Consider the following 20,013-nt stretch of genomic DNA (forward strand, 5'->3'; position numbering starts at 1 on the left):
AGATTGTATCCTCAGTAAAATTAAAAAATGAATCAACATTCAATAAAATCTATAGTTCTACTGTGTTTTCTATAAGCAAAATAAATTTGCATAGGTCACCACGTTTTCAATTACTTTTCAGTGCCGACTCTGAGAAGAAAACTTAAATTTGCTCTTAAAAATATATGACAACATAGCAGAGTAATACTTTTCCAAAAGTAAAAATTAGGGTCAATTTGTCATCAAGAATGTCTGTCAGGATTTCTATCCTTGCTATTTTATACATATTGTATGTTAGCAGAGAATTTTTCCTGATTCTTCTAAGTAGGATTTTTATGGAGTCCAAAGAGCCTTAGTAGACTGGAGTCCAAATTTTAATTATTTGTATTCAATGCACTATGCTTAGTGAACTTTAGTTTTAAACAATCAAAATCTTCAGTTCACAGAGAAGACAAGGGATAAAGGAAATTTTCTTATTTTAAGGATATATTTTTTCTCAAAATAATATGTAAAACAAAAAATACTTGTGAAAAAAAATAATATTCTATGATTCATCTGTTAAGAAAACAGTCTCATTTCTATTTTTTCACTGCTGTATTTCAGGTATGTCTTAGAATGCTTAGTAATTATGGGCATGAGCATATGTTTATTTATAATGTGTATATATACACACATTATATATATATAACAATATATATTATATAAATATACATAATGTATATATATTACATATATATAATTACATGACCCTAGGTAAGTTGATTTTGATAAAACTTGGTATGAGAAATTCATAATGAACTATTAAATCTATTCAAATTAATTTTACTCTATAATTTCTACTAGCATATCACCTCAATTTGGAGATGCATATATGTTCTTAAATTCTGTTTAGAACTTTTACAAGAGGCAGTATCAGGCAAACCAAACAAAACGGTTAAGAAGTGGGTTTCACATAATAATGCTGGATCCTTCAGACTGGATAACTACAGCAGGCTCAGAGACAGTCTGCAAAGCAGCATGTAAACAACACACGTGTGTGCATGAGCAGGGGCATGTGCAGGTGTGTGTGTGTAATTGTAGCCTGGCATATCTAACTAAACTAGTGACAGAATGCTTTTATGACATTCTTCTATTCAGATGAGTAATATAAAGTGAAAACATGCTATCTACTAGTGATAAATGGCCCTGGCTTGGAACAGTCCAAGGTTTTCTCTATAGAACTCCTCCACTCTTTGTATTGCAGGTACTGTAACTTCCCCAATAAAACTTTATTAAAGTGCTGGGCAAACTTATCCATTTCTTATGGAATTTCATGTCAAATTTCTTTATTCAGGAAAAATTATAACGCTCTATGAAAATAAATGTGAAGTGAAAGGAGAAAAAAACTATGTTATTCAGCATCACTGTGAAATTTCATTTTCTCAAAATATTTGACAAAATTGAAATCCTGTTAAAAATGCAAAGCATTATCTTTCTAACACTCTTGAAATTAGGATACAATATTTTGTAATTCAGCAAATATTAACTGAGTACCTACTTACGTTTTAGGTACTGTTTTAGAAATATAGAAAAATTCGATGACAGGTTCAAGGCCACATGGAACCTTAGGTAACAAAGCCAGAAAAACTCAAAATCTCTAGTCAACTAATTCAGATGCTCATTTCACTATTTTGTTATTTAGTATAACTCATTTGTTCCTCATCAGGCCATTTAAAAGGATTTTATTTCATATCTCAAAACAATTTTATTTAAAAAAATGGCTTTCTATGAAATTATGACACCAAAGATGAGCACCATTAAATTTAAGCAAACTTATTTTTAATGTAACTTTTACTTAATTCTGATTGTCACCATTTGATCTAAGTCCTGTATTTACAAGGAGAATATATAATTTGAGGAGTTTTAAGATAAGCCCTATCACTCCTTTTAAGTTACTCAATTTAAAAATGATCTCTTTTAGTAATTTCTATTAATTCTAAACAATAACACTCACAACCATATACTTTATTTTAATAAATAAAAATTTACAAACTACTATTGTATTTTTAAATGGTCAGGTGAAGTCTTCTTCCAAGAGACAGCTTAATCACCATATTATCTATTATTAAATGTATAATAAAAGGACTTTTCTATGGCAATAGTTAAACCAGATTTATCAGCATTTTTTTTTTTAACTCAGTGTCTGCCTGAGGTCAAGTTAACAGAAGTATCCAACTGTCATATTAGAGGAAACCTTATACCTAATAGAGAGTTGCAGGCATCTGTTCAGGACCTGGTGATTTTTAAAATAGTTTTATTAAGAATGTAAGAGCTGGCATGTAATTGGTACACCTCTTATCTTTTAATCACACATACACAAAGTAACTGAATGAAATTGTATTGTGTCTCTTACCTAAAGAATGTGCAGCTGTGGTTTTTGAGCTGAAAAACCGGCCAAGCCCAAGATCTCCAAGTTTTACCACCCCAGTGGCTGTAATGAACACATTAGCTGGTTTTATATCTGTGAATAAATGACGGGATCAGGTAAAAGATGATAGACATTTTAGAAATTTTAAAGGAATTAACAACTACTTTTCGTGACAGAATTTAAAATTTATTTTAATCATGAAAGTTTGATTTATGAACCAATTAGTTCATTTTGAATAATTCTGATATATCCTAATACCTAGGAGTTCTCAATTCTCTGCTAGACAGCTAATCATCAATGTAGCATGATGAACATGATTATTAATTTCTATTTCAAATGCATTTTGTTTTCCATTTTCAAAAAACCTGTGAAATTCAAAGCACAAAATACACGTGTCCTTTTTATATCAATTTTAAATAAAATATCTTACTAAAAATTAACTTACTGGTAGATTTGCATAAAATATAAAACCACGACAACACTATAAGGCACATATTTATTTACTTAGATGGCTTTAAAAATCTTAATTGCATAAATGAATTGTATTAAAATTTTTCACACTTCAGTATCAGCGGATCAATTAATTAATGTAATGTTAACACACTCTGCTCAACCACTTGAATGAAAAGAATGCTGAGCTAATACTGAATATTAAAAATCTAAGTGGTTATGATATACATTGTTTATTTGAAGAAACAAAAAACTCTTCCTTATATATATTTGATTGCTGTCTTATCTTTACCAACAGCATCTTACCGGTTAGTAAGATGCTCAAAAGAGTCAAGCAGAAGATTAATTTACATTCTTATTTAAAACCTAGTAGTGCTTTAAAGGTTTAACATTCTAGCATAATTATAATTTGAAAATAATTACCTGAAAAAGTATGGTATTATGTACTGACTTGAAGACATTTACTTTGAAGAACTTACATCATTTAAAACAAGATTAAAAGTACTTAATGATTTTATCTTACCTCTATGCATGACTCTTCGAGAATGCATGTGTTCCAATGCACTGCAAAGCTGAACAAAATACTTCCAAACAGTTCTTTCAGGAATTAGCCTCTTTTGCTTCTTAAAATGCTTTTTGAAAATTAAAAATAAGAACTATAAAAACTAAAATTTCTCAAGACTGGATTCTGGTAAGCAAAAATCCATAAGTCAGAAAAACAGCTAATTTTATCTACCATTATCAACTAAAAAGCATATGATCTTTATACTGAAATTATTCCAAGAATTTTATCTGACATAATGGCTTAAGTTTTTTTCCTATTATAACTAAGGTTAGCGGAAACTGTGTAACAGTACATTTTTGTGATGTCCCACTATTTCAAAAAATTAACATCTATATAAAACAATTTCTTGTCTTAAAAGGAAGATGTCAAATTTGATTTTAAGAAGAGCCAGAATAAAAAAGTCTAGATACCAGTAGGTAATTATGTTCATTAAAAGACAATTCTTCTCCTGGCAGAAGGTTTCACTACAGAATTCCTTTTAAATATTGAACCACCCTGGTGATTTGAAATATCATAATTTATTAAAAATTAAATAAATAAAAGGAATTTATGTAGAAAGTTTTCATGAATATTTCTACTGCACAATGCAAGTCAAACTTGTACTTTGCTTTGAATGAATGAAACTAAACTCCATGGAAGAAAAACCTTACAGGAATGCCCAGGCATAAAGCTGACAGCACCAATAGGCTACTTAGGAGAGGGGTCCTGGCACATAAGAGGGCAAATACTACAATAATTGTAAAACCAGAGGTACTTATTTATGCTCATTTTTTCTACAATAAATCTGCTAGAAGACTATACTAATAATATACTACTTCAAGGACAAAGTTCTTAGCTTCATAAGACTTACAAAGATTCAACACATAAAAATTATTTTTCAAAAACAAAATGCAACTGGTTTCCCATTTAACAATATCTATAAATGACCAACATGAATATTGCATTGTAATAGGTTTCCATAAAATTTTCTAATAATTTTAACTGTTTTAAAATATATATAGGTATTAAAATTTAAATACGTACTTTAATGCAATTTATCCAAAGACATTTTGAGAAGTCCAACTAAATTGATTTTTTGTTATTGAATATGGAGGAACTATACTTGAGAAAATTCTAAAACAGCTACCTTTCAGTTTTTACACCTGTGACCAGCTGAGGGCAGGCTGAATGGAAAAACAGTACAAGGAAATCTGCTGATATCCTTACTTCATACTTAGCAAAAAATTATATCTACTGTCTCATATGTACTCAAGGTGTGTACCAAAGGATAAATCTTTAAGGAAAAGCTAATAATCTTAGTTTAATCTTTCTTATAACACATATTACAGAAATAAATTTATTAGCAATTTCAATAGTTATTATATCAGTAACATTACATCCCAAAGAATAAATAACAATTAGATGACCAGGTAATTAAAAAGCAAATCAGGGTCTTACTAAATGTTAGAAACCTCCCATATCATGTTTCAATACTAAGTCTTTTTAATTGCAGACTGTGTCAACATCAGTTTTCATTCAAAGGGGGCAATGCTACAAAATCAGTTCTTTACACATAATTTTCTTTCAGACTCGGAATGAGTCCAAATAAACCCTGTATATGTGCTCTCCCTGATGCTGGATTAGCATATCAGAGGACTGTTTGATGTCAACAGGAAGATGGGGACCAGGTTTCTTTTCATTCAAAAATAAATATACCATATCATGTGTGCATCAGACCATGAAAATAAATTTTTATGCTTTAATACGGATTTTGAAATCATCATAATTATAATGTAGTTGGCAGTTTACTTTTTAAATACCATTATAAAAAAGAAATCAAATCTAAAAGAAAAGGCATAATTTAAAAATTGCCCCCAAATTGCACAATAGGGAAGACGTTACTGGACCAAGATAATCTGATTATTTTCATGTTTTTGTATTCTTTGAGACTGTAACTTACAAGTTAAACCTGATGACAAGAAGCTGAATTCAATATACTACTACTCAGAATGACCTGGTCTAAGAGTTAAGTATCCAAATTAGTTATAGGCCTTTAAAGAATGACATGAATTTGACTTTTTCACAAAATAAAGGCAGTTTCATTATGCCATTAGTATCTCTCATTATTTTTAATGTGTGTGTTTAAACATATGTGGTTTTTAAACCATTCCTTAAGTATAGGGTTTTTTGGGTTTGTTTTTTTTTTGTTGTTTTTTGAGAAAACCAACACTTAAAATGAGAAAAGCCTGTCTGTTCTGATGGTGGCACTGTTGGCTATCTCTTAAAAGAGGATGAACAGCAAAAAGGCAATGAAAATTTGAATTCTTTTTACTATGGGTAAAATGTATATTAGCACTACAAAGCAGGAACTTCCATAAAGCCAAAGAATTTAAAAAAAGAAAGAACAATCTTCTCTTAAAATTTATTCTAATAAACACATATCTTTTTAAAAGTTAATTATCTAGCCAAAGAGCATTATTGTTTGAAAATCCTGTTTCCCTTGAAAAAAGGCAGCCCTATATAAATGTTTAGCTCTGATTAAAAAAAAAAAACTAATGCCAACATGTAAAAAGTAAAAATGTACATATATTTGTTATATAGTAAGTTTTTAATATAGCAATAAATAATGTAACCAATCCATCTAAAAGTTGGTATCAATATAAATATTTATAAGAAAATGAAAGAATATGTGACAGGGCGCTTTTACAATATTTATGCTATGAAATAGAATTGCAACTTTTTTATAGTTGAAAATAAAGTATCCGAAAATTTATGGGCAGGCAAAAATAAACACCCAGATATACCTGATCACTTGGACATAATTTTGTTTAGTCTTTTTTTTTTTTTAAGTAGGCTAGTCTTTTCCCTATGCAAATCTTCAAATACTATTTACTTTAAAAGTAACTTTTCCACTTTTATCAAAATTATTCAAATAAATACTGGATATTATTCAAACAGAAAAATCAGATGTGACAAAAAGCTAATCAATTTACATATAAAAGTATGTATATACAAACATCAGATTATATTATTTCTGACTTATGTGTAAGAAGATTACCAGCATTTCACTTAGGTGAAATTCAGCATATCTGGTAAAACCCATCTGCGTCACCACCTAAGTGATTTATATTAATATAAAAAGGGCTATAGCTGATCCAAGCTGTCTCCTTTCAAAGATTTTGGGAAAATAGTCGCATCTTAATAGACACACTCTTTTTAAAATTATTCATCTCCAAACATCCCACTACAAATTAAATGACCAAGACCAAATCCAATTATATAGTGGACAGTGAATATCTAAGTATCATTTTTGAACTCCATTGAGTAACTTGGTTCCTGCATTCTAGACATTACAACTCCAAGTAGAATATACACTGCTTATTTCTGAGTTATATAATTCTAATATTCTTCCTCAAGAAATCTCAGGAAGAGCTTCAGTGATATTACCCAGCATAACCTCATCAACAGAGAAAGATAGAAAATGATCTTATTTTACAAAAAAATTACTATTCTCTGTGGCATATCAAAACATTTAAGCATAAAGTTTGACATGTTAATCTTTAAAAAAGAAATTTCAGGCAAAATATCTGGAACTATCAGGGTCAGCTTCATGGGCAGGAAACCTGTGTTATGCAGGTCTGGCACTTGGTTTAAAGCTCTGTTACTGCCATCTTAAAAATTTTTAATTTTTAACAAAGGGACTTGCAATTGTGTAGCCAACCCAGGGAATCATACACTAAGCATCCTTTAGAAATGTACTGCTGTGGTTAAAAAAATAAAAAACAAACAAACAAAAAAAATGCAATCCTGGTGTGCAAGGTGTTTTTGAAGAGGATTAGGAAAAATGTTAATTAAATGATGAGAAATAATGAAGTCATAAGAGAACTAGAATTACAGGCACCAGCTGCTCTCCATTTCTTCCACGTATCTAGTAAGAGGAAGTAAGTGATTTATGTTAAATATAAGGAAGCATTTCCTGCTTGGAGTGTTGTCAAATGTTTAAATGTGCCACTAACACAATCCATATCCATCTTATAATAATAGACCTGATTATAAGGTTTGACAGTAACTGGTTGTGTGACCTTGAAAAACCATTTAACCTTGATGGGTCTCAGCTTCCTCACTCTATTATAAACAGAGTTTGGAGACGATCTATGACGTCTCCACCACTTCTAAAATATAATCTGTGGGTCTACAGTCTTAGTTTCAAATAAAACAGAAATAATAAATGTCTGTTTGGCACATTTCATACTTAAAAATAATAGTTTCTTGGTATGCCTTATCCTTCATATATCCAATTAGTAAAAACAAAGCAACAACAAAAAAACCTCAGAGATCCCTATTGGTCCATTTAATACTATAAAAGGTCTTAACATGAGATGACAAGCAGTTAGAATTCTTTGTTATAAGTTTGTAATTAGGTCAAACATTTACCATCAGAGGGGATGTTAAGTTCTCAAACACAGCATTGTAATTATAATGCAATTTTATAAGACTATATTTTGTTGTGGTTATTTCAAAGAATTAAATTCACAGAGACTGGGTGATGAAAAAGATAGGATGCTTCTGGAAGTATAATGGACAGTTCTAAGTGTGATTTTTATCATTTATTAATCTTTCTATGGAAACATTTTTCTTTGGAAGGCATAATGAGGTATCAACAAACTAAACTTCACGAATATTTGCTATACACAATTGTGGGAAATTATATAAAATTAAAATTTTGGTATGTAACACTAATTTACAGTGCATAAGTATTTTCTCTTTTGGCACAATGAATACAATTCAGATATCTTAAGTTGCATTAGAAGGTGTAAAGTAGGATGGGCCTGACAGTCATGAGATCACTGAGAATACTTATCACTAGCATCTCATTTTATCTTCTTATCCAAGGTCTACTAGTCTTTGTCTTTTCCTGTAATGTTGGAAAATCTATTAAGAGTGCTAAGCTGTTTTTAGATTATAATAGAATATAAATATAATCAATTCATTCCCAAAAGTTAAAATGGTGCAAGTTATTAATGCAAGCCAAAAATACATTTCATCTTAGGGTAGAAAATGTGAAACAGAAAATATTTTTCATGAGCAATTACACCTTGAGGGAAAAAAACCTCTTAAATTATTTAGCAAACAAGAAAACTAAGTACCCATAAAGTCACAAAACTTCCCCAAAACAGTTGCCTCCTGAAAACTGGTACATCAATATCAAGGCAACTTATTTAGAATATTAAAAAACTAAAAGATCAACAATAAAAACACATGAATACATCAGAATTACTAAAAAGAATGGTCCCTGCATTGCTGCCATGTGAATAATTCTTAAGAGAAGTTTCCACATTACTAAAACTGATAAGAAAATACTTGGAAATACTTAAAATGTTTTCTCTATTGCATCAGAGTACTAGTGATAGATAAAGTGAGATTAAAAAGAACAGTCAGTCAGTCTTCGAGGAGAAATAGAAGGTCACAAAGATAAACAGAAATATTTCCCTCTTTAATAAATTTTCTTGCTATGTTATACTAGACAACGCTAAGAGAGTTGAAGAGATATTTTAATTTTCATAATGAACAAAGAAAACACAGCAGAACAGTAAAAGTATCTCAATTGAAATCTAAAGGAGAGAAATTAAGATGCTTAACATAATGGTGTCTGTATCCCTTATCTTTACTTAAGTGTCTACAGTTACCAAAATTACTGCTCACGATGGTATTACATGGTTTACAAAAGGGAGCTTTATATCATTATCATCTTCAAATGTAAGGAGCAATAAGCTCCTTCAAAATTATCTTCAATTTTTTCCAAGCAAACAGAGTTCAAAGTTCGTACATCACCTTTTATTTATGCTCACAGAATTAAATAATGGTCATTTCATGGTATAAAGTGTTCAATTTCCTAAAATCTCTAAGTTCTATACTGCTTCGACTTCAAACTACTTAAGTATCAAGGAAAACCCAAGTGATATTTTATCTGTAACATTGCTCTTAGAAAAATAATTCTATATAACACACCTACATATACATACCATATGTAGACATAAATTTATACAGATATAGACAAACAGATGTACATATGTTATGTATAGGTACCTAAGTAAATGTATCTATGTGTGTGTGTGTGTGTATATATATATATGAAATATATATTTTTAATTTATATATATATAAAATAATATTCAATCCTGGGTAGTTTTTTCAGATAGTGCTACTAACTTGCAACCTTAGGACTTCAGAATAATTCTAAAATGAAATATAAGACAGGTGACGATCTCATACAAAAGACTTAGTGGGAAACTGCATTTGGAATCACTGGCAGTTCTCATAATTGTCTGATATGGGCTATACACTTTGTCCAGATGCTGAAATGGAAAGTGTGGGTATCCTGGTAAACAATAAATCAGAGTTATCAAAGAGAGATGGGACTGCTGGGAAACCTTTATTGCTTTAAGGATCCAAAGGCCAAGAGTGTAAAAGACATTTCAAAGTGATTTTATTTCCAATACAACCTCTACATTTGGATAAGGACAAATAAAAATGTGTCTGCAAATGTAAAAACAGCCAAACCAAGTATGTGAACAAGATTTTTAAGTTATAATATTTGAAGATAACAGTTATCTCCAAAACATGGTTGACATTCTAACTAATTTATTAACGTCTGTCATAAGCAGAATTCTAAGATGTACCTCACTCCCCCGAAATTCTCAAGTCCTGTTGTATAATCCCATTCTCTTGAATGTGAGTAGGGCATGTGAATATTATGAATTACTCTCCCATTTCATATGATGTTATAAAGAAGAAGGGATTTTGCAGATGTAATGAAGGTCCCTAATCAGCTGACTTTGAGTTAATCAAGAAGGACATTAGCATGGGTAGTCGTGACCTAATTGGGTGAGCCATTCAAAAAAGTCAAGAGAGATCTGAATCCAGAGAAACTCTCCTGCTGGTCTTAAGGGAACACAATGGCAGGTTGTGGAGATGAATGGGGCAGAAAATGGCCAGCAGCCTCAAGAACCTAAGGATACCCCCAGTTGACAACCAGGAGGGAAGTAGGAACTTTAGCCATAAAACTTCAAGGAACTGAATTCCCCCAAAAACCAGTGAACATGGAGAAAGACCCTGAACCTCAGTGAGCTCACAGCCCCAGATGGCACCTTGATTTCAATTTTCTAAGACCTTCAGCAGAGAACCCACTAATCCTGACCCACAGGAATCTAGAGTTAATAAATTTGTGTTGCTTAAAGCTGCTAAATTTGTAGTAATTTGCTATGCAGCAATAAAAAATTAATACAAAATACAGTTGTAAACACATGAAAAATCAGTATGTAAAATTAATCTTATGTATGTATAAAGAAAAAGAGTTTTAAGGCTCCTAGCAAATTTAGAAGGAATGACCTACAGGTGGTAACAAGGTAGAAAATACAAAGTCAGCAATCTAAGAAGATAGCCTATACCTAAATATCCTAGAAATAAGAAATGATGGTCTTATTTATTTATTTTGTGCAGTACCAAACTCCTGGCAGGAAACAGACATCCATTTAAATTATTTGTATTGCATATTTCACTAAAAAAATTGTAAGAATAATATTCATTTCCTCCTTAGCCACTGTGATATGGTACGACATTCTCTTGGCAGATAACAAACCTCTGAGTTTCTTCTCAAAATATTAGGTTACATTTTGTTTTATTGCTAGTCTAGCAAAACAATTTTTAAAAATATATAATATTAAATACATGCATTTATAGTTTCTTCTATTTGTCTCAAATTGACCTATATAACTCAAATAGGTAGTTATAAATACAGGCACTTACAAATTAATTCAATGAATGAAGTATATTTTGTGAAATGAACTATGAAAATTTAAAATATATTTTAGTAACATTTCTATTGACAAGTTGAAATTTTAAAATCCTCTTATTTATATATTTTTGAGATTAATTTCCTCTACACTGGGTCTTCATCACCAAATATGTTTCTTGACATTAGAATAGTGAAATAAACAGTATAATAAGACATACTACAAAATGGAGCATGTATGTGTCCAATTTAACTACAATAAAGAAAATATATGGCATACACAGCACAATTTAACTGAAATCTGTTTTGTAAGAGTCGATTTTCCTTTAAAATTCTGATTGCTGATAATGAAGAAATTATGATGAAAAATTCTAGATTTCCTTTTATCCTAAAACTCATTTGGGAAGTATTTCATCTGACCACAGCCTCAGGTATTCCTTTGTCACTAATTAGAGAAATACTGAATATTTCAACTATAAATTGCTTAATTATATTTGTCAGCCTGCTCTGAACCAATTAATTATTTACTTGTAAAAATCTTTGATGCAATGCTATCCAGAGGTTCATTTCTGGAATACAGACCAGAAGCTATATTTCCTCTTGTACCCCAATTAAGCTGAAGACTTGAGAGAATGAAATATATTGTTATGATGCACAATGATTTACAATATTACTCACTAAAAAGAAATGAATCATGTTCATTACAATTCAAGCATTCACTGCTGTCCTTTGTAAAGCTTTAAGGCATTGTTCTATTCCTTCACAAAAGAAGTTCGTATGTTTTTTTTCCTGATATAATCTATTTTATAAAGAACTGCTTACAGAACTAATAAGCATGTTCAGAAAACAATTTTAGAATTTCTTAACTACCCAACCCCACTCCCGTAAAAAAATACACTGAATATCACAGCAACTCTCTATGAAACGAGAGCATAAAGCAGCAGGAAATTGCTGTGACAGTTATACAACCACCCATGTTATCTACTGAGCCCTGGAACAGAGAAGTGTAATAGAAGTAAAACAACCAACTTCTATACATCTATTCACTACATATTTATTGAAGTTGGTGCTATGAGCTAGAAGCTGAAGATAGCCAGGCAAGCAAAGCCAGCATGGTCTCTGTGCTCAACAGAAATTTAAGTCTAATGGGAAATACAAACACCAATAAAATAATTACACACATGAATACGTGATTATATTACTAAGTGCTATGTAGGAAGGGTACTCTGGGAGCACTTATACCATAAAGTACTCTACGAGTCAAAGGAAAATGCTTGAGGAAGTGATACCTAAGTAAAGAACTGAAGTACAAGCAGAAATAAAGTCAGCCAAGAATGGGGAAGAAGAGCATCCCAGGTAAAATAAAATCACATTCAAGGAAATGAAAGGCCAATGAACCACAGCAAGAGCAGGAGTCAGATTCCATAGCAAATATATGCTGAGCACAAGCTCTGTGCTAGGCACTGCTCTAGGCACTTGGGATATGTGAATACACAAAACGGACTCTGGTCCTCTCTGAGGGAGCGTATCTTCTGTATCACACAAGGCTTGCTGAATCTCGCCAAACATTTTAGTCTTTACCCTTAAAGTGAAAACCTAGAAAGATGTGATTGAAAGGAAGTTTTTCTTTTTTCTTTGTTTCTCTCCCGTCTAACGTCTTAAAGACTGATGGAGAAACGGATTTAAGGAATGGGAGCTGGATGTTGGGAGACAAAAAGCTCTCGCTGTCTCCAAATAAGAGATGATAGGGAGAGAAATGGAAAGGGAGCTGGGTGGAGAAATTTGAAAGGCATTTAGAAGAAAAAATAAACAGAATCTGGTGAGATTGAAAAGAAGAGGTAAGGGAGAGTGAAATGTCAAAAAAAAGTCCTGGTTTCCAGAGTGCACCATGAGATAAACTGGTGCCAGGCCTCGAGTTAGGGAACATGGGAGGATGGGTAGTCTGTAAGGAATTTGTTTACAGACATATTGAGCCATATAGAGTCAGAATTTAAAGAGCGCTCCATGCTAAAGATAAAAAATTGGAAGTCAACAAGAGTATAGAGAGTAATTGAATCCGTAGATATGAATGAGATCAGCTATAACGTAAGAACATTAAAAAAAAAAAAAAAGTCAAGGACTGAAACTTAAAATTCCATCATTAAAGGCCAGGAAGAAGAGAATGAGTCAGTTAAGAAAAATGATAGTCTCCAGAGAGGTAGGAAGAAAATCAAGACACTGTGGGACTCAATAAGCCGATGGAGGAGTGTTTTAGGAAGAGTATGAAAAGCAGAGCCAAATGCTGCTGAGAAATCAAGCAGAATGAAGACTGGACAAAGTCCTCTGGTTTCATGAGAGAGGTCATTGAAGAGCCATTACGTGTGGTAGGTTGGAAAGAGGGTCAGGAGTAAGTGTCTGACTGTGAAGGAAAAAAAAGAACTAGGGTAGTAATTGAAGGAAAAGGCAGGCAGAGGTGAGAGTGGTAGGACTTAAGAGGGTCTTCTGAGATCATCTTACTTAAAATAGCAACACACAGGCTGGACACAGTGGCTCACACCTGTAATCCCAGCACTTTGGGAGGCTGAGGCAGGTGGATCACCTGAGGTCAAAGTTCGAGATCACCCTGATCAATATGGGGAAATCCCATCTCTACTAAAAATACAAAAATTAGCCAGGTGTGGTGGTGCACACCAGTAGTCCTAGCTACTAGGGAGGCAGAGACAGGAGAATTGCTTGAACCTGGGAGGCAGAGGTTACAGTGAGCTGAGATCGCACCACTACATTCCACCCTGGGCGACAGAGTGAGATTCCATCTCAAAAAAATTAATTAAATAAATAAAATAAAATAAAATAAAATAGCAACACACCTCCTCCAAACTCCTTATTTTTCTCAATTGATTTATCAACATCTGGCATATCATATATTCTACTTGCTTTTAGCATTTTATTTGACTTCCCCACTGGAAAATAAGTTTCTTGAATGAATGAATGAATGAATGGGGAACAGATGTGTGTGCATGTATATACATGTAAATATGTTTAAAATAACAGTGACCTGAGCATATTTAAATGATGAGAGAAGGCACTCAGAAGTGCACAATGGTTATAAATCTAGGACTGGAAACAGATAATGATAGGAATTAAGATTTCTGAGAATACAGGCAGAGAAAGGATAGAGAACCCAGGTGGGGGGACACATAACAATCCCTCCTATCTAACAAGAATACGGTAACAGGAGAGAAGGAGGAGAGAACAGTAACAGACACAAGTAGGTCTAGCGGGTTCAGTTATGGGAAGGTGAGGGTGCTCCTGTCTAGTGACTTCTAAATACTCTGTAAAACTGGAGGAATAAAGTCAACTTTGAAGAGTAGAAAAGGGTAGATTTGTATGATGCAAGGGGGCTAGAAGAAGAGTAGTGATCAGAGGTTTAAATGGAATAAAGAAAATGTGAATACCTATCAGATATCATACATGCATACAGGCACAGATGGATGGGTATGTGCACATACATTTGTACATATGTCTTTAAAAAGTATATATATAAACATACTATATATTATATTAATTAACCATCATAACAACACTGTAAGACAGGTATTACTGACCCAATTTTATTGATGTAGAAACTGGCTCAATTAAGATTAAATAACTAGGACAACTGATTAAAATCCTTTAATTGCCATCTGAATTCACCAGTGTAGTTTCAGAGATCCTGTTATAATCATCCCTTATAACCCACACTTTTCCTTTATATGACTCATTACAACTGCAGGTATATAGTTTTATATTAGTATTAGTCAAATGCCTGTTTCTCCCACTGGATGATGAGTTCCAAAAAGCCATGAACCATGCACCTGGCACATAGTAAATGTCTAATAAATGAAAAAATAAAATCTAGAGCTATTTTTTAAAAGCTACAAATTGGTACTAACTATTTAAGGGACTAATTTGGCAATAGCTATTATCATTTAAAATGTGCATACTCTTACTCAGCAATATTTATATGAATCTATGTAATAGAAATAGACAATAGAGTACGTATAGATATAGTTGTATTGATGTAGATAAGGCTTTGTACTTGAGATTTCTCTGTAAGAATAAAAAATGAAAACAATCCAATTATTAACAAAGTAATAAAATAAATCGTGATGTGTCTAAGAAAGAATAAATGTATTAGTATATATTCTTATATTTAAATGGGTATAAAGATAGTAAGTAAAGTTGGGAAGGTTTTGTGCACGTAAAGGTTAGAGGTTATTTCTGGGACATGGGAGTGAGGGAGAAAAAGGAAGGACCATATAAATAAAATTGGGTCAGTAATACCTGTCATATAGTTTTATTATGATGGTTAAGTAACATAATATATAGTATGTTTATATGTATACTTTTTAAAGACATATGTACTAATGTATGTACACATATCCATCCATCTATTTAAAGGCATATGTACTAATGTATGTACATATATCCAACCACATATCAATCTTTCCTACCTGCCCAGGAAATCAACTCTTTATCTACACTAAACAATGCAGGAAGCCAGCGTGCTATAAGTTAGACTTGCAGGAAGCCAGACTGCTATCTCTAGTGACAATCTAGGAAGCTAAACAGTAACTTCTATAACAATTGATTAATAACTGACAGCTTCCCTAATTTTGTCTCTGCCTCTAACTAGGACCAACCAGAGAAAGCCAAATATGTACTCCTAACCAATCACAAGGACGTCCTGTTTCTAGTCAGCCGGTCTATAGCTTCTCTATGTCAGCAGCCTCCCATCAGGGCATACCCAAAGCCTTCCCTTTTCTTCCCTCTATGAACCTTTCATTCCTTTGCTTGCTTTTAATTCTCTGCCAAGATGCAAGTGATGACTGGCTGACTCCCTTGCTACAGCAAGCTCGAATAAATAGCTTTTGTTTTTCTCATTCGGTTATTCTTGTTTGTTTCTAGATGGTTCAACTTGTCTTCCATAGTAACAGAAGTTTAGCTGGGCATATGGCCAGCTGAATGAAGACTTTCTTTTCCAGCCTTCCTTGCAGCTAGATGGGTTCATGAGACTACATTCTGGCCAAGGGAATGAAGTTGAATATGTTGTGTGACAGGCAGCACTCAGGAATGTGCTTTAAGATAAAGCCAGCATGTACTCTTTGTCCCTTCAAGCCTAGTGTGACTTGATAAGCTAGAAATAGGCTGGGTCTCTAAAATACTCTTGATAGAGCAGAGCTACCATACTAGCCCCAGACTTTTATGTGACAGAGAAATAATAACAATAACAATAATAATAGCAGCAGCAGATACATTTACATAGCCTTACAATGTGTGAGGCATTCTTCTAAGCTCTTAATAAATACTAATTAATTCAATCATTACAACAATCCTATAAAGTAGGTTCTATTATTACTGTGTTTTTTAGAAAATGTGACACAGAGAAGTAACTGGCCCAAGGACAAACAGTTTTTAAGCTACTATTATTTAAGGGTTTCTATTAATTGCAGCTGAACTTAAACCCAATTAATATGCCCTTAGAAAAGAAGGTTAAACAACTTAATTATATTAATTATGAATTAATATGCCCTTAGAAAAGAAGGTTAAACAACTTTTATGTGGGGTTGATATCCAAGGTCTGACTGCAAATCCCACTTTCTTTGATGGATTCCCCCCCAGAAACAGGTCAAGCTGCTCTAGAGTCTCTTTCCACCTCCTTTTACTCATGTTCAGAGACACAGGATCAAGCATGGTCTGCTCAGAGAATCAAACAGCAAAACTTTAACTCAACTTACAGAAGACAAGTATCTTGGCCTCTTTCCAAGTTGGTTTTCGGGTGTTTAGATATTTAAGCTGATCAGTGTAAACATCACCAAGTAAACCAGTTTCAGAATTATGATCACTAACCATCTACTATTTGTTACATATCTATCAGATAAGCTTTGCATTGAGGTCTTTAGTTTAAAATATCTAATATCCCTATGTGTTTAACAGACAATTCTATTAGAAAAAAAAACAAAACAAAACATTAAGACAATTTTTTCAAAACTTACCTTGATCATTCTGGATAGGTCGCCAGCATCTGCTAGTTCCAAAACTATGTTTAGTTCATTATCTTCAATGAATGATGCATAATATTTTATTACATTTGGATGGTTGAGTTGCTGAGAAAATAAAACAGGCATCAGAAAGTTTTCTTACTGTAAATATCCAAGAGTCACTTATAGTTTTGTACTTAAGAACAAACTTCACCGTATTTTTTAAATTACAGAAATCTTAACATGACAGTATACTTTTCTTTAGTGAATTGTGAAACAAATATTACAATTATTAAAAGTAAAACTAGGTATGAATTAATTTATCTTAATATTCTTTATTAGAAATAATATATTTTACGTTTAAATCTTAATTTAAAAGTACTGCTATGCCCAATAAGCATATCAACAGATGCAAGAAGTAAATGATAGAATTAGGTCGCCAACTGCTACAAATTACATCCTCAAAATGAGAACTTTCATTTAGGAACACTCAATGATAAATAAAGTATCCCTTTTTACTCCTACTTGGAAGTTATGGCTGGTCCTAGAATAAGTCCAGCTAGTAGACAAAACACAGCTGGTACCTACTATATTATATCTAACTATTGCTTTTATATCAAATAACATACAGGACTTATTCATGTGAGCCAATTCATAAAATCATCCCTAAGAAAAATTTTACCTTGTAGAAATATAGGTATCAGTCCCTACTCATTTGCAATCCTTCTGTTCAATCTTTAAACATATTAATACAAGATGAATTGTTTCTCTGAGAAATTATGCAGAAAGTATGGGTGACTTTCTTCTTTCTACTTAAAGTTTTCGCTGCAAATTTTCTATGATGACATGCTATTTCCACAGTAAAAGTTTACATATATTTAAGCCAGCTACTTCATGTGCCAAGAAATAACTACAACTAACAGAATAGTCAGAAAACATTGTTTTGACCTTACTTTCTTCCTTTTTGCATAAATCTGGTTCATTTTAGGCACTAACACAAACGGATGGCATAAAAAAAGAGCCAAGTCTTAACTAAAAGTTAAAAATACAACATAGGCCACAGTATTTCTCAAAAGAAACTTCACTATAAAAGAAGCAGCACAGAAATAACTGAAATCTCAGTCATATTCTTAGTAGATGAGAAACTAAAAAGCTAATTCCTGGCATACTCTTTACATGCACTCTGTCTAAGTCTGGAAAAAGTATTGAAACATTAGAAAATGCATGTGAACCATTTTGATTAGTCCACATTCTCAATATAATACATGTTGAGATAATGCTAATTTGCATTTATATTACTTAACCTTTAGAATATGTCTTGTTGGGGTGGTCAAGAAAAAAAAATTCTTCAATGTTTTATGCCCATTTTATCTATTTCCTACTTTGAAATGAGAAAAAAAAGCTGGTCCTACAAATGTTCTGATTATGTTATTTAACAATAAATCCAAAAAATAACTACATTCTTCAGTATACTGAAATTTAACCTTATATAATATTACTTGAAATCAGTGTAGCATAAGTCTTAAAAACCTTTTTGTGTTTAAGTGTGATATTTTAGTAAATCACTTTTATCACCATGTTATGTTCAAAAGAGTCAACAGTTCATTAATTACCTTAAGAAGATCTATTTCTTTGATGCAATCAGCACGTGCTTTGGCATCCATTAAATCAAATATCTAAAAACAGAACCCAGAATTACTTAATAAAATAATAACCTATGGTTCAAGCTATTGTGTAAATTCATTTTAATACTCTACATGTAATTATTTGTACACTAAGGAATTTTCTTTCTGATTAGCTTTTCTTTATTAAGGAGTTCTGTAGGTATCTTATGTTACCAACATTGCTTACATTTTCAGCAGTCAGTATTTTAAAAAAATGGATAAAGAGAACAGGTAGATATCCCTTAACACTCAGGTCTTAAGTTCCAATGAACAAAATTAAAGTTGTGATTATTAAGATGATAAAGTAATAGCTAATATATGTTGAGCAATTAATATATGCTAAATGTACTGCACAACCTTATGAGGATGATAATAGTAGTATTCCCATTTTACAGATGAAGAAGAGAAGCTTTAGAAAGCTAAGGAGAGTGACAAAAGGTCACACAGCTAATCAACAGAGCAAGCAGAATTCATTCTCAGAGTTATCCATCTAGAACCCAAGCACTGAACCATTAATCTGTTCCATCAAATCATGTCTAAAAGGTCTGATGCATGCATTCTTGACAAGGGTGATATCATTCCAAGGGGGTGAAAATTGGTTCTTTGTGGAGAAGGGTAACAAAATTTTACTCTATTAAGTATAAAGTATAGATACACATACAGTACTACACATAAACAGATATACTGTATTTGTGGAATTAAAATTTCATGGGTAGAGGTAATTAGGAAGAAATGTCTAAACAGGCAGCTTGGGGGAAGGATAATGAAGAAAAGGTTGAAAAATATTAACCTACTGTTAAAAACATAAAAATAAAAAATACAATCAAAAAGATATTTCATGTGTCTCTGAAAACACAAATCTCTCAAAGTTCTAAGTGTCTGGAAAATAACATTTAAAAAAGCAATATCTTAGAGACTGCAAAAAAAATCTAAGTCAGTACTGCAAGCTGATTAAAACCCTAGTTACATAACAAATAAAAAAATTAATGACATTTTTAGTAATCAGCTTGATCAAGTCTTCCTGATTCAGCCAGCTAACATTCCAGGAAAAGAAGGTACAATGTCAAAGGAGTGGCAGAATCCAAGTCTTTTTAATTAGAGAAGTAGTTATTAGACACTACCAGAGAGGGCTGGCCTCTTTACACATGACGCTTTAAACTTCATTACAATCTTATAAG

The 20,013-nt window shown here is 32.1% G+C and overlaps 1 protein-coding gene across 5 annotated transcripts in view; it reads right to left on the minus strand.

The window, feature by feature from the left end:
• NEK7 (NIMA related kinase 7) overlaps nt 1-20,013 on the minus strand; it is a 165,214-nt gene that overhangs the window by 41,010 nt on the left and 104,191 nt on the right. For all 5 annotated transcript variants that reach the window (XM_001139810.8, XM_016935078.4, XM_063794003.1 and 2 more), the window contains 4 exons: nt 18,785-18,847; nt 17,187-17,297; nt 3,360-3,468; nt 2,372-2,479 (listed from right to left, as the gene is read on the minus strand). In XM_001139810.8, the coding sequence (XP_001139810.1) occupies nt 2,372-2,479; nt 3,360-3,468; nt 17,187-17,297; nt 18,785-18,847 (391 nt within the window). The remainder of the gene's footprint in view (nt 1-2,371; nt 2,480-3,359; nt 3,469-17,186; nt 17,298-18,784; nt 18,848-20,013) is intronic.

Source organism: Pan troglodytes, chromosome 1, assembly GCF_028858775.2.
Source record: "Pan troglodytes isolate AG18354 chromosome 1, NHGRI_mPanTro3-v2.0_pri, whole genome shotgun sequence".
In the NCBI taxonomy this organism is placed as follows: domain Eukaryota; kingdom Metazoa; phylum Chordata; class Mammalia; order Primates; family Hominidae; genus Pan; species Pan troglodytes.